The sequence below is a fragment of the Barbatula barbatula genome (genome assembly GCF_947034865.1).
Source record: "Barbatula barbatula genome assembly, chromosome: 20".
Taxonomy (NCBI): Eukaryota; Metazoa; Chordata; class Actinopteri; order Cypriniformes; family Nemacheilidae; genus Barbatula; species Barbatula barbatula.
The window spans coordinates 3,498,869-3,515,423 of NC_136783.1; the positions used below are offsets into that span (position 1 = coordinate 3,498,869).

The 16,555-nt window shown below is 40.3% G+C and overlaps 1 protein-coding gene across 1 annotated transcript; it reads left to right on the forward strand.

Annotated features, from left to right (window-relative positions):
• Positions 1-3,576: 3,576 nt before the first annotated feature.
• On the forward strand, positions 3,577-15,684 carry dusp7 (dual specificity phosphatase 7). The gene is made up of 3 exons (XM_079483103.1): positions 3,577-4,329; positions 6,176-6,604; positions 12,429-15,684. The coding sequence occupies exons 1-3, from the start codon at positions 3,939-3,941 to the stop codon at positions 12,734-12,736; spliced, it is 1,128 nt and encodes a 375-aa protein (XP_079339229.1). The 5' UTR covers positions 3,577-3,938; the 3' UTR covers positions 12,737-15,684.
• The last annotated feature ends 871 nt before the right edge of the window (positions 15,685-16,555 follow it).

Below are 16,555 nucleotides of genomic sequence, written 5' to 3' on the forward strand. Positions count from 1 at the left end.
GTTGGGGAGAAAACTGGTAAGGCTATTCAGGAAAATCCATTGACAATGGTAAATTACAGTTTGATGGACCTTGTTGACCCAAATGATTGACATAATGGTGACAGATGCAAAGTACAGAATGGTAGAACTGCAACTGTGATTTTTATCCCTGCCAAATGCGATGTCCTATATTGTGCGACGCTTACAAACTGTTTAAATCAGTTATTTATCAAGAAGCATAAACATCAGACTGTTTAAAGATAAAGAGAACAGAAGCACTATAGCTTCTGACCACTCGTACTGCTCCGGCTTGGCTGGACAAAGCAGTGCTTCATTTCCTGTTTCCTCTCCCTGAGTATTGGGTTTATGTTTGTCTGGGAATTCAGGCCATGCCTTTCCCCTCGTGAGCTCACTGCACACAGCAGCCCACGCAGCACTGCACAATGATGTTTCCACTCACTGCTGCTGCTGCTTAAAACCCCCCGCTATTTTTTCAATAATTAAATACTGTGTTGTCAAAGTTGACAAGCAGATATTTGGTAATAATATTGATTTATGGCACAAAAAACAAATGGCCAATATTGTTTCAGAAGGACAGCATTGATAATAAAGCATATCATTTTGTATAATTTGTCATATCTTTGACCATATGGGTAGTAAACCGTAAATGTGTCCTTCGGTGAGACGGCAAAATCAAACTGCATAGAGACAACAGCCAATCACATTGTTCTCTGCTCTTGGGTGAACCGATGCCTCCATTCACTTTAAAAGTTGAGAAATTTTCAACTTCTGCCGCAAGGAAACCCAGTGACATGATACCGACGGACCCACATTTCAGTTCAGCAATGCATGATGTCACCTAAATGAGGAGCGTTAACACTGATGCCCTGTGTAAATGTACCGTTATGCTATTTTATGTTCTAAATATCAATAAAATAAAATAATTTGTTATGAACAATTTGTTTTCTAAACAAACGCACACGTGCGGTACATTTGTCAACTACCTATGTTACATTTTAGCAAATAGCTAAATGTGCATTAATCTAAAGCTACTGTGTAAACTTGCTATGTCATAAATTTGTTTACATTAACTTCATGATAAAATATTGTGTTTACATGAACTAAGAGAAAAACATATTTTTACTTCAAGGTTTGTTTTTTTAAGCTCAGGTAATAACCCCGAGCTGATAGATGCTGTCACTACACCATTATGAGGACAGAAATGATGTTGATGGATCGCTTTCTCCCTGTACTGTGGGCATCTGTGAAGCATGAATGGATGCAAATCAAACAGTTTTTTAAATGTTATTCAAAATATTCAAAACTAATAACTCGATGTGCCTGAATGTCCCATAATCATGGAAAACAAAAGCTTGCAACCCTGTTTGCCTGATCAATGCCTCAACCGATGATTTTAATAACACGTCACACCCGCTCCAAGACTGTAAGCAAACCGTCGCTGAAGTACCCGTCATACTGCTTGTAATTTATCGCAACAATTGATTTAGGACAACAAAGCTCTAATTAACCATTTCAGCTTCATGGCCGTAGGAAGGTGCCCATCTCTTAATAGTGAAAGATAGCCAGGTGGATCAAGATAACTCGATTAATACATGGAACTGACATGGCAAAAATGGCCTTGGTTTCCTGGCGAAGGAGGGGTGGGATCGTACAGTATTAATGGATTTCCCAGTCTGAATGTGAGTGGAGGAAATGCCAATCACGATGTGGGAGTTGACACTACAAGGGTGGATTAACACTGGAGTGGGCCGTATGGAAACTGTAGACACGGCCGATGTCATTCACTGCTGCCGGATCACTAAACACCACTTCATCCAGAGCATCAGTTATAGTGATCACCTTCACTGATGACATTAACATTCATCCAGGACTCTCGATGGAAGACCACTTGTCTGAAGTGTACATACGGTGACTCCAAACAGAACAAGTGCTGGAAATTGGCGTTTCTGCTGTGAAATACGGAAGATTTCATTTGTGATGAAATGTATTATTCGTACTGGCACTTTTAAATGTATAGACAAGCAGGAATGATGTTTAGCCCACACAACAAGTATTTGTGATGTTTACTTTGGAACAGTCGGCAGGGACTCGATGCCAGCAGGAAATGAAAGTTTAGTGTGGTTTCCTCCACATCATCTTTTGCTATTACGTGTTTGAGCACACTGACAGATAGAAATACTAAACCTTGTGCCGATGCATTATAGTTGAAATAAACCAGAGATATGATCATTCTTTGTGAAACATTGCTTTCATTTTGCAAATGTTGCAAACGATTTGAAACATCTTTCAGTACTAAATTATGTAAACACATAAAGCCCCTTTATAAACTGTGTCATCTTTTTGTTATTTTTGTATGTTGATTCGTCAATAAGTCTAATTTTCAAAATGGGGGTAGATTATAAACAGCCTGATCTGTTTTCCGCAAGAGGCTTGTCTCGTTTCTGTGGAGAGGCCTTTTGGATGAGAGGATGGAGACACAAGAGGCTGACAGTTTGGAGTAACTACGACTCATCTGGAAATATAAAAGGCCATTGTGTCTTGCCTAGGCATCTCACACTTCCCATCATGCATCTGTGCTGGAATGAAAAGTTCCCTCTCTTACCCCTCAATCTAAAGGCGTATTCTCCATCTTGAGCATTTAGACTGAGCTACAGGTAATAAGACTTTTCTGTTTACAGGAACGTCTTGATTCTCATCGGTTTTGACTTTGGCCGCAGTCCTGGAGAAATGAATGAATGAAGAAAAAATCGTATTTTTTAGATCATACTTTTAAATCATCAAGTGTACAAAACAGTAAACAATAATGTTTATGTGCATAAAACACTGTGTATAATGTTGGGAAGTAATAGTTAATCTCAGCGTTTCATTCACAATCGACATTCATAGAAATAATGGGTGATGCCCATCTGTAATCCTTAAAGGGCCAGTGTACTCTGTTATTTCCAAGCACACCTGAATTGACTGTCATCCAAGCACACATTTTCTGAGAAAACATCCCGCTTTACTGGAAGCAAACAAACCCGTAACATATTTTTAGTGTTAAAAAACAACTGTCCTGTATAAATACTAGTAGCACAAAACTACAAATTCAATTGTACTGGGTTTAAAGGAGGAAATGTTCCCATTGTAGACATTTTACTGGACAAAAAAATCTATAGACCCCTCGGAACAACAGAAATAATCGTGTGGTCTGTTGTTCGGGAATAGAAACATTTATAAATGTGAACTTCTATAGCTTTTTAACGCTGTTGATTCAGTCATATGAAAATGCGTATACGGCATTATACCATACAATCACAATTTCTATCCATTGACATATTCTAGAGTTTGGCATAACTAAAACGATTTATATTTGTTTATAAAACAACGGTAAGAATCTTAGTTATTTGATGCTCATCTTATTAAAAACAACGTCCCTGGTTAATAACACTGCTACAAACTGTACAAATAGGTAAAAGTCACAAAACGACGCTTTTAATTAAGGCTTCATTCATTATTTTCAGATGGAACAATAATACGCACTGCGTCTTTAAATGCTACACGGCCGACTCCTCCCACTTGGTGACGTCTTTATTTGATTACAGCCTGTCAAACTGCCATCCGAAAATGACAAACAGACGCACGGCGATCATGAGCTGCTCTGTTCACCCGACATCCTCAAAACAACCAACGCGTTCCGCCATCGCCATCATCATCATCATCTGACGGAACCGAAGCGCACCGCGGTGTCTTATGGACGCCGAGCCCGAGTTCTCCCGTTTCCGTAGACCGCAGGAGGAAAGCCGCGATGCGTCGGTGAGCGCGCACGCAGTCTCAGCGCCATCACACTGAAACAGGAGACCCACGAGTGTGGATGTGCCCACGGGGAAACTTTTCATCGCCTGATCTTTCGTTCCCTCTCATTTTATCGCACGCAAAAGCCTCGCCCCGTCTCCCCCATGAAAAATACTCTCTGGAGCGGCGCGATGATGTCGAGCAAAAGCGCGGAATGGCTGCAGGATGAACTGGAGAGCGGCGGCGGCGGCTCGCTGCTGCTGCTCGACTGCAGGTCGCACGAACTCTTCGAGTCCTCGCACGTCGAGTCCGCCATCAACCTGGTCATCCCGGGGCTCATGCTCAGGAGGCTGAAGAAGGGCCACCTGCCCATCCGCTCCATCATCCCCAACAACGAGGACAAGGAAAAGTTCGTGAAGCGCTGCAAGACGGATACGGTGGTGCTGTACGACGAGGCGACGACGGACTGGCAGGAGAGCGGAGCTTCGGGCTCCGTCCTGGGGCTCCTCATGCAGAAGCTTCGGGATGATGGCTGCAAAGCGTTTTATTTGGAAGGTAAAACCCGCGGATCTCGGGGAAATGTCGGCTACACGTTTGCTTTTCGTGCTTTTAATTCATTCTCGCAAACTTTCAACGTTTCAAGTGGTCGTTTCGTGCGTGTAAACCCCCCCCCACACTACACACCTGACGGTTGGACATGACGTTCTATGGTCACGATGTGAAAGTTGAAAGGTTAACTTGATTTAACATGACGAAATGCGGTCGGTCAATCACTCGCTTGTGTAGAACAGCCATGAACTTCACATGTTCGTCCTACGTGGAAATATTTCGGATTGTTGTATGCGAAATCGTGACTTTTTAACCAAACGTGTCCTGCTTCTTTTCGACGTGCCAGACGCCAAAGTTTGACAACGACACTTCGGCTACAAAGATGTTTTCAATTAATTTCCTAAAATGGCTCCGCCATGTTGTCTCGCGGAGGTACAGCGAGCGATTCATGAATGAAGCTCCGCAGGGGCTGAATGACGACGCAGTTTGACGCTTTAAGATACATTAACAGATTTTCTCCGACGTTTATCGTGAATGGGCGCGTTTGTGTGGCGTTTTGTCGTTCGTCTGTGAAAAGCCGCGTGATCGTGTAGTTCTCTGCGTTGCCACCATTCACAAAATAAAGCGAGTCAGTGAGTTTACAGGAGACGCCGCTAACATTTCATTCAGTGTGACAATCTTGCCAGCCATATTTACAACAATAATCTATATGTGACGCATTAAAAGACCGATTGCTTTCACACCAAATGCTTATTGTTCATTATGATAATGTTAAAAGCTAGGGCTGGGTATAGTTTGGGTTTTTTCGATGCTGGTGCCAAATCGATACTTAAAAAAACCCACCGCTGGTTGACATTAAAGAACAAAATGTTCAATTAAAAAAGATGTGTATTTAGTAATGCAAACATGCAAAACACATTCACAATTCAAGCTTTAAGTGAATGTTAAATGAGCACGGACACTAACATTGCTAGAAAGATCTCGAAGTGTTTACCGAGTTACAATGCTCAGCATAGTTGCGTTAAATATGTCAACAGATTACAGAGAGGCTACACTAGATGTGCATTGTTTTAAAACAGACAGTCAGAGTAAAACGCTTGACCGATCTGATGTCCAGAGATCAGACTGACGGATGCTTTAGACTTTCACTGCTGTGTCACGATTGTCTTTCTTGTCAAATGCGTAACTGTGTTAAGAACGAGATCGCAGACGCGTCGTGTGCGTTTCGAGTTAACAGTTTCACTTTAAAACTTTTGGAGTTAAAGACTGCGCCCGTGATGAGAGAGAGTTAAAGTGACTTTCACTGTGATGAATCCACGGGTCATGTGCGGATCAGTTTAACATGAGATGTGTATTATCTGAGGGCAATGTCCCGCATGTTAGTGGTACCGAAATCTGCGTTTTGATTCGGTCCAGTTACACACCGCATACAAACGGTATCGTTTCCAAACCTAAAGCACAATAACATGTAATAAGCTCCCTTATTATTTATACATTATAATTTGTACAAGTCAGAATAAGCATGTTGTTTGTACATAAATATTGTGTTACACTGACTGACAATTTAATTATTTCAACCAAATTTGTACGTTTAATTCTTTAGGAACATAGTTTAAACCCTAAAGTAGACCATTTACTTGCATTTAATGTGCTTTCAACGGGCATAAAATAACTTTTCTACATTTCTTTTGATGGTGACATCTTAACGTCTTTGACCCGTTCACACATCCCTGTTTGAGTGTGTGTGTGTGTGTGTGTTTGAAAAATGTTACTCTTGGATTCATATTTAGTGTCACCCCTATTTCTCTCTAATAATAATAATAATGTTCCCGTGTCTTCTGGCCTGTTTTAGGAGGATTCAACAAGTTTCAAACCGAATTCCCAGAGCACTGCGAGACTAACTTGGACTGCTCGTGTCCAAGCAGCTCTCCTCCCTCATCGGTCTTGGGCCTCGGAGGACTCCGGATCAGTTCAGATTGTTCTGATGGAGAATCCGATCGGGAACCAGGTAGTGCCACAGAGTCGGAGGGCAGCCCCTTGCCCAGCAACCAACCAGCCTTCCCTGTCGAAATTTTACCCTACCTTTACCTGGGCTGTGCCAAAGACTCCGCCAACTTAGACGTTCTGGGGAAGTACAACATCAAGTACATCCTGAACGTAACTCCCAACCTGCCTAACATGTTTGAACACGACGGAGAATTCAAGTACAAGCAAATTCCCATCTCCGATCACTGGAGCCAAAACCTGTCTCAGTTTTTCCCTGAAGCCATTTCTTTTATAGGTAAGAGGCCAGCCTTTTGGAGTTCTAATCCTTATGTACTTTTACTTGTGTTTATCGTTTTAAGTGCGTCTCATTTTGGGATGTGTTTGCATTCACAACATGAAATCATGAAGCTGGTAATTCATCCCACTCCAGACATCAGGAGTAGCCGCAGAAGTATGTGGTTAGAATTCTTAAATCTTGAGCTTTCATGAATTCATTCCTCCAGAGGTTTTCATTTTACCTGAGATTAAATAAAACACCATGGCACACTATGACTAACAGATAATAACCTCTTATTGCTCAATCTCAGGTCAAAAGTGGTTTGCAGACAGTACAACAAGAGCACAAAAGGACAGGAATAGTGAAACACAGGAAGCAGATATGATTGATTCAGTAACTTGTACACAAGGAATCAATCTGACCCATAGAACACAGAGCTGCATTGTTAATGGTTAACTGAGCCATGAATCGATGCAAACTAGCCCACTTTAGTTAGCATGAACTAGAGATGAGTCACGATTTTCGAGTATTTGATTAGTTGATATAATTCTAGAACATCGAATCGTGTGTGCGGTTGTCATCTAAACATAAAAAAACAATAAAAACAATTCCCTGTGTCAACAGACAACTGAAGAAGTCTAGCACTCGATAACATCACGTAGGCTACGCACACTGTAGACTTGCGTGGCATATACGGTAACTTTGGACTGTGTTAAATACGAGTTCGGTGTGGGGTCCTTTATAAAATGAAGTGCAGTACAGACTCTGCCATGCGAAGATTGCGTATCATAGGTCAAGCACTAGGATGAGCATTCATTTGAGGGCGACGCATCCACAGGTCAGTGGAAATCGGCTAGTTTCATGATCGGATCAACCAAGTTGAATGCTAGACGGGCAGAGCAAACAACGGAACTCATCACTAGGATGATCGCTAAAGATATGCTTCCAACCAGCTGATATCATCATTCAGACGGTTCGTAATATGCTCCATCATTTGGTTATGTTTATGATATTCATGTTTCAGCACGTTATTCAAAAATAACTATGTGGCTTGAGATTTAAAATAGCTTTTTCCCTAATGAATTAAACAGTTTTCTCACCATTGAGATGGAAAGCGTTGAATGGTCTCTCTCCCTCTCTGCTTATGTGTGTGTGTTCTATACATGCGTGGAGGGGTGCGATTTTTCAAATAACTGCGAACGAAAATCAAATATTATACCATCCCTTCAATTATGTCAAGAAAATCCATCATGGTTTGTTTTTTGTCATGTTTGGAGCATGTTTAATATGTCGTGGATTCTGTTATGTGACACAACTAGTTCTTCAAAAGAATACAGGTGGTGGAGCAGTTTAGCTTTTTCTTTGTAGTTTTTGAGGGCTTTTCAGTAAGTGGCACATTTGCTGTCTGTGGTAGATCTTGGTTAACACGTTCTCTAGCCACTTTCTAAAAACATCCTGTACGGGGTCATATTTGCATGATAAAGGGAGTTCATGTGTTCAACTATGCAGATTCTGTTCAGTTATTGTTGCTTTTATTAAAACTTGTTATCCAGTTTTGGTATTAAGTCCTGTGAACAGCTGATAGTGACTAAAATCGTTTGATAGTGAATTAGCAGCCTTTTACAGACATTAGATTGTTAATTTTTAACACCAATGTTCTCGTAATTCTTTTGAAATAAAGTGAAAATGTAATACTTCAGCTAGAAATTGAGGTATTTGACAGGTAACTTAACTTATTACAATCAAAACACAGCTAATACAATCAAAACACAATAGCAAACGGAAGAAAGAGAGAGTTGCAAGTTTCTTTCCTGTAAAGAACATTTAAAGGAACAGTTCACACTGAAATGAAGACAGAATTGTCATTTTCTCAAGTTGTTCCAAATCTGTATAAATGTCTTTGTCACAGATAAAGATATTTGGAAGAATGCTTGAAACCAAACATTTCTTGTCCACCATTGACTACCATAGGAGGAGAAATTCTATAATAAATGATAAAAAATATATTTTGAAGAAAGTAGGACCACCAACAGTTCTGGGACACTTTTGACTGCCATTGTAAGTCAACTACCAAAGGTGGCCAAGAACTGTTTGGTTACAAGCAGTGTTCACCAGAGCAATGAAATGTATGCAGGTTTGGAACAACTCGAGGGTGAGTAAATGATGACAGAATTTTCGGATGAACTGTACCTTAAAGAGACCACATTTTTAAGCTACATGTTTACTTACATAGCGCGTCAGAGCTCTTTGCTAACTTTTAAGTCAAATAGTCAACTTATCTGATCTTGATATCATCATCAAGTCAATGTTCAGTTCAGTGTTTATCACATAATGGCCGTGTTGAGCAAAATTGGGATGGCTTAAAGGTCAGATCAGTGGCTTAAGGATGATAATAAGAACTGTAATGGCGTCAACATCAACAGAGGATAACATTATTGTTATTTCAAGGTGTTATATCGTTCATCCGCTGGGAACAAATCAATTTGAAAGTGATGCCATCTTTCAATAGTTATAATCCTAGGTGTGAACAGACCTTTTTTTCGAGTCGTGTGTGTAGGGTTTGATAACTGAAGAGTAGAATAAAAGAATGTTTCCATGTTTTTGGAGCTTCTGTGAACTCATCGGTTACATGCCCTTTGGCAGGGCTCAAAATTACCGCTTGTCTGCTTGTCCGGGACAAGTGAATGTTTTGTATGGACAAGTGAGAGAGAAATTTACCGGACAACTAACTTGAATAATAATAATAACCAAAATCGGTCTGTGCTAAGAATAATAAGAATATGTGCATTCGACAGAGCTGCGTGTTTGTGTGAATTGCGTTTGTCGTGGGTGTGCTTGTTTGTGTGTGACTAATCAATGGTGCAGCGCACCATATAACTAGATGCAGACGCAGAATCCTGTTATTTAAGTATGTCATCTGGCTGTTCTGCTTGTATTAGTGAATGAGGTGCACAGATTAACATACTACACAAGTGATGGTTAAGGAATTGTCTGCGTCTGCATTTGAGGATATAAACACATGAACGTCATCTCCAGAGTTGCTCTGAGAGTTTATTTTAGCATTTTACTGTATGAGGACAGCTATCGTCAGAGATACTCTTATTATAGGGAGATAGGAGGGTCTGTAATACTTCCAATTGGAAAACCTGTAACGGCTAACAAAACCCATTGACATACATTCAAAAACCTAGCATCTGGTCTCCTTTCCTGCGTTCTGCTGAAGCCAGAGTGTTAGCATTAGCCTTTTCTGGCTAAAGGTTGCAGGCTTGCCTTCTAGTGGCTTTGCTATCGTCAAACACATTAAAACTCGAGTATCTTCCCGACGACCCGCTAAAATAAAGCCCTGTTGTTTACTTGAAAACTTGGAGGAAAAAACACAAGCATTTAGTAAAGTAAATTGTACTAACCTTGTAGTAAATTGATAAACTGTAGTAAACACTGTAGTAGCCTATACTATTGTAAGGTTCAAAAACTAGGAATTTTACTGTAGTTTACTATAGTAAATAAAACTATAGTATACCACAGTAATTTATGTGGAAAAGTTAACCTCTATTGTATAGCAAAAAAAAGGAAATACACAGAAAAAAAGTAATATTTGTACGAGACGATGTCAAGCCCTGCCCTTTGGAGTGTGGAAATGATATGTATGCGGATTTACAGGTTTGAGACCACAGGTATTTAGAATTGAATTGGATTTCCCATCTGAGGTTGGAAAGTTGTCGTGTCACCGTAGTCTGGGACTGCATGTTATCTATGACTAAATCCTGTCGTTCTGGTTTGAGTTGTTTGTTTATCTTTAGTTTTTACGAGGTCATGGTGTGAATCTCATTCTGACAGTTGTGTTTCATCGAGTTTTGTGGGAAATCGGTCTTATGAGGTGAAAAGGGTGAAGTCAAAATTCTGTCATTATTTATTTGTCCTCATCGTATAATATGTGGTGATGTTTTTAACAAAAGAATGAGAATTTTGTCAGAAATACAGTAGAATCGCGTCAGAATTACTCCATATGTCTCAACATCTTCTGAAGACTCGTGTGATGGCTCTGTGTGGAAAAAAGAATGAAAATCTCGTTTTCTGGTCTCTGGAAATCTTCTTATGGGTTTGCAACACACAATAATGAAAGAACCTTTCCTTTCTGTGGTGCAGCTAGTCATTTGCACACCTGTAAATAAGTTCTAAATAAAACTCTTTCTTTGGTCAGGTTGTCGATTACTAAAAGACACGTGACTCAAACAGTGGAAGGGCGAACCGGCGCACACCAACCTCCATCAAAACATCCTGTTATGTGGCTGGACGTTATTGTTCTGTTCCTTGAACAGTTTCGCTTTTGCTAACATACAAAAGACGTTTCATGTGATCCATTCATGCAAATCACACTGTAAAATGAAGAGCCTGGAACATTAGGACGTCTCGGTGGATGAAAGACACTTCCTGTTTAGATGACAGAGTTTACAAGGGTGTAATGAAACTAGTCTTATTTTTAAGTTTTATGCAGCTTGAAAAACCTTCCTTGCGCTTTGTACATGGAAGATAAGAGGCTCACTGTTGGAGTCGACGATTCTGGGGGAAGTGACCTCATTGTTGCAGGGTTCAACTTGGCTGAAAGCGTTGTTCATCGTCCATTCACGGGAGGAGAAAAGGAAATAGCCACTTTACTTTGCCTTGCCTGGCACTAATGGCTCTGTAGTACGTCATGCTCCACAAAACCAGATGCATTTTCTCTGTAAATAATGTATAAAGCTGATCTTTCACATTCGCGGATTGGGCATAATAAAACAAGTTTAAAGTGGGCGTTTCTCGCTTGTTAGAGGTTGTCCTGCGCGATGTGGTTGTTCAGTTTATAGTTAAACTGCTCTTTGACTAAAGCGGTATCTTAAAACATACTGCAGTGGTTCCATCTGAAGAGTCTGGTTTAATCTCATTGAATGAATAGAAGGGAATGAATGCAGAGATTTAAACGTTACTGTATTAAAGAAAGCCTTATTTCACAGCGATCATTTTTATGTCGGGTCGTGGGTTTTGTGAGTGCAAGAAAGTTTTACTTTTAAATCCGTTTTTAACAGAGGAGCAATGTCAAAAAACCATTGGCCGGTCTTTAGGAATCCCTACGTAACTACGGGTTAAGGGTCATGTCTACTGATCACAGAACACACTCATTTTTGGAGAGTCCATTCTTGAGCTCAAAAACCAGGAGTATCAAGACATTTTTCACATTTTCCTTAAAACGCCAGATGCATCAACTCCCAACAACAAACTCACAACATAGTTGAAGCATACTGACAGTCCGCTCTTACTGTTGGTTTTCAAAAGCGTAACATGTTAAAGTGGCATCTCGTCATGAATAAAATAAATTGCGAAAGCTAGATAAGCTCACGAACTGGCTTTAGTATGAAGTTACATTTTTTCTGGTCATTCAAAATTTACTGCACTGATCGGTGAGTTTTTTTTTCAGTCGCTAAATACGCTTAAATAGTAATTATATTTGTCACAAATGTATTTTTGCTCTTTATAAACATTTCGTTTGTTCATTTGGATTACTTTAGTGATGGATGGATGCATTTAGCTATGTTGACCCCATATAGAGCACTTCCGGGAAAAACAATGCTGGTCCAGAAGAAATACCTGTTTCAGTTTTTCTGTAGCGAAATGTTGAACGAATGTCTTAAAGATTTAATGATATTTGTTAGATCAAAAAGACCACTGTTTACAACTTGCAAAGTGGTCTATGAGAAGATAACATGAATTCCTTTACCTCATATCCTCATAACCGTCGTATGTTTACGAATTGTGAATTAGCTGGTGTGGCCACAGTGTTTATATTTGTTGTTCTTTCGTTCCTCAGATGAAGCTCGTTCCAAAAATTGTGGCATCTTGGTGCACTGCCTAGCAGGCATCAGTCGCTCGGTCACAGTCACGGTGGCGTACCTGATGCAGAAGCTCAACCTGTCGCTGAACGACGCCTACGACTTTGTCAAGCGCAAGAAGTCCAACATCTCACCCAACTTCAACTTCATGGGGCAACTCTTGGACTTCGAGAGGACACTAGGGCTTAACAGCCCCTGCGACAACCGCTCGCCCAACGACCAGCTCTTCTTCACTACGCCAACCAATCACAACATGTTTCAGCTAGACACGCTGGAGTCCACATGAAGGCCAGCAGAGGAAGCCGGGTGGGATCCGCCACCCTTTGAATGTTTATCTCTTATCTCCATGGGAGTTTTTCACCTGGAGGAGCAGGCCAGCAGCAATGGCGAAGTGTGGAATGGACACGGGATAGCTTTTCACGCGGGTGTCGCTCTCGAAGGCGAACCCTTTGAAGCCCTGCAGCTATTTCGGTGGATTTTAATGCAGCTTTTCTTGCCTTTATGGAACTGACTGTTCTATTTTTGTTCTGGTTTGATAAAAGAGAGACTTTTGCACAGCGCTTGATACAAAGAGAGTAGAGCAGAACTGCTATCTTGTGGCATGGATGCCTACAACATCCCGTTTTTGAAGGGTGCCAATGTACTGACTGGGATTTTTTGTTTCGTATTCGGAGAAGATCTGTCTCTGTGGAGTTTTTGTTTTCTCAAAGCAAAGACAAAAACACACCATCAAAGAGGTGCACAATACATTCAATACTGTCCGTTTCTATATATTTGTATATTTCCTCACAAAGCTCGCAAAAACACAATTGTACAAGCGTCGTGTAGTTCCTTTGAAACAAAAACAAACATTGTGACCCCTCCCCCCTCGGCAGGAACCTCTTGGTTTTTTTCCTACATTTGCAATGACCTAATGCGTTTTGCACAGTAGTGAAGCCTTTCACTTCTTGGCACTTAAAACCGGTACTCCAACACACATAAAGAGACATTCAGAGGTCCCCCGGAGCTGCCAGTTCTAGGCTGCGACGAGGCCACGCAGCTGCGTTCCGGTGAGGAACAACGCACTTACTCAAATTGTTCATTTTGTAGTCACTCATTGTTCCTTAACAGTAAACGCCAGATCCTCACTAGGAGTCCCAATTTCCTTACTAAAAAGTGTTCGGTAGGGATCATTCACCTTCTGGCCTTTGTGTTTCTGATTACAGTATGAATATATTGTATTCATCTCTAAATAAGAGTATCTATTCACTCTATGTATTTGGGCATGTGTTCCTCTCCAGTTGTCGGCAGATGAGCATCGAATGTTGAGAACTGTTTTTTTAACTACTATTGCTGCTCCCGTGTGGCGTTGCCGGCGGGGTGGTTAACAGTGTGTAGCGAAGGCGTTTCTGTTGAAACGAGCGATCGGACCCGAGCGGACAAGTGCTTGAGTTAACAGGGTTGCTTTAAGCTGGCCTTATATAACCTTTTTAATTCTTTCCAACTCTGACTGTTCAATACTATTTGTATCTCACTTTACAAGTCGTTGTATTCAAAGGCATTTGTTCATTTTGAACGAAACCGATATGTAGTAATAATAGACGACTAATGGTCTTTAACGGGTCAGTCGAGGTTGTATTTGTTACTCTGCAATATACTCAACAACCCCTTGCAGTATTTTCTAGACAACGGGCTCGGGTTTTTGATTCCTCATTTTTTTTATACTAGAAATCCACAGGAATAAGGCTTTGTTCGCTTTGAAACTGAAGTGGCTTTACACCCGGGGTGTCTAAAGTACAGGGCTTGGCATCGCACGTACGTACTTTCTTTTGGTCACGTAGCACTTTCGGATTCGATATTCCACAAAGCGCTCTATATGCCGACTCCTGTGGCCTTTTCGTGTGTCTGAATATATATTTTTCGCAGATATGCAACAGCCATCTGAATATTTCTCGCTTGAAACGAATGCATCACCCAGTCTCAATAACACGGCACGATGTTCTCAAGTCACCTTTCAACTCTCACACCCCGGTATGAAAAGGCACTTCGTTTCGGAGCTTTTCGGTTCGTTTAAATGTAAACCTTGATTTCAAGCTGCTTCTTGTGGAGGAATGTTTGTGTATCTAACATTTTTTATGTTTTTCTCTGTTTGTATATTTGCCAGAACACAGGAACATGTTTTTCTGTGGATTTTTCTCGTAGCTACGCGACAGTAAAGGACAGAGTGAATAATGAAATGTATATCTTACCTCACTGAGGAATTTTTCAGGGATTTTTATTTGACAATGCGACGGCATCGTGTTACAGCTTCAAATGTCAAAGAGCTGTTTTATATGTGCTGTATACATTTTTTTAAAGATACAATCTATATATGTGTATAATACTGGGCTTGGTAACCGGGCAGTTAAATTCTCTGGTTTATGAAGGATATAAAATTGTCCCTATGTATTGTATAGTATATGAAAACCAATACAAGACTTTGTACTGCAAATAAATATTGAATTATTTTTTGGTTATCTTGTCTACTTTGGGTATTGATTCAAGTATTTGTGTCCTTGTTTCACACTATATAACTATTGAGTACCGCAGAGATGATACATCTTTGTATGCAAACCCCGGAAGCGAGTTAGCATTTTAAGACTTGCGGTTCCACCGCCCCAGAGTCTTATGTTTTTTCTATTGGGTTTTTGGTAAAACGCCTTAAGTAAGGTCTGGCTAATAAAACCTCGTTAATATTTTCACCGTTTATTTTATGACATAAACACACCAGCAATAACCCGCTTGTGATTTTTAATACCATTAATTTGCTAACAAGATGCTAAAAGCAGGGACGTTAGACCCCATCGCGTAAAGTTCACAAATAATGCAAAATGGGAACAAATATCTAAAACCATTGTTGGGGATTTTTTAATACAGTTTGAGAAAGTTGGTGGAGGTGACGTTGATATATCATGGTGTAGTCTTGTTTATAGCATCGTGTTAGCTTTTAACTTCTGCCGATTGAATTTCAGCTTCAAAAATAGAAAATATTGTGTTAATCTGTAAATATTATCTTGATCTATACATTTTGTCTGTCATCGATCTTATTTTTTGCGATCTTCCAAAAGGCTGTGGCAAAAATGCATAGGCTTTCTGTCGAGGGAACCAACGTGCTCAACGAAAATACACCATATTCGAGCCTCTCCATACACCACCCATCAATCCGTAAACTCTATTCCACTTTTCTGTGTGCTATAAAAAGATATAAATATCTACAAACTGGCCCAATGGTTGGCATTAGGATGTTTTTTTTAACTGAAAACCAGCGTAAGATGAGAATCTATTGTTGGTTTTTGTGTAGATCTCAGGTTTGCTTCTCTTCAGGGTTTTTTTTGCAACATGAGTCTAACCGAGGTGAGACCTCCTCCCCCACCCGCTTCCTGTTGCCTTGTGGTTAATTTGAGATACAGATGGTTTCTGAAGCATGTGATGGCACCGCATCCGATTGCTCAAACTATCACTGCTCGGCTTCCTCTCTCTTAACCCATGTGCTCTGTTTTTTTGTTTTTGAGAATGAGTAAAGGTTTCGCTCCGGTTCTTAAGGTCGATTTGCAACGCTGTCTAAGATCATAGACCCGTTTGATCTTTTGGTTTTCAAAGGTAGTCACAGATCTAGATGATAGATATTTTTTTCTATAGGCCTATAAATATATTTTTCTAGATATTTTAATACCGTTGTGCACACACATATCCAAAAACTAAGCTATATAATAATGGTATAAAGAGATCAATCATTACACATGATAATATGGGAGCTGTTTAAAGTTTCGACTAGGGCCACAATGGTCTCTCTAATCCCTACACTTAAATGCGATTTGTTGGCAAAAAACAAACCAAATTAAAGATGAGGGGTAACTGGGTCTCTAGGGTTCTCTGCAAAGTTGAATTCCTTCTAAATTTGCCCACCAATGGATGAGAGGAACAGGTGAGTAATTTCTTTTCAGGAATAGATATTTTTGTGCAGGATCATCAGGCTCAAAATGAAAATCAAACAGAGATATCTAATCTCCCAGGCAGCTTCTTGATCGTACAGTAGATCTGACTCAGAAGTTTCAATCTAATGGGGGGTGTGAATGATAATGTACAT

Coding starts and splice junctions, on each gene's coding strand:
- dusp7 (XM_079483103.1), top strand. CDS start 3,939: ATGAAAAATACTCTCTGGAGCGGCGCGATGATGTCGAGCAAAAGCGCG. Junction 4,330..6,175: donor CAAAGCGTTTTATTTGGAAG/GTAAAACCCGCG, acceptor GGCCTGTTTTAG/GAGGATTCAACAAGTTTCAA. Junction 6,605..12,428: donor TGAAGCCATTTCTTTTATAG/GTAAGAGGCCAG, acceptor TTCGTTCCTCAG/ATGAAGCTCGTTCCAAAAAT.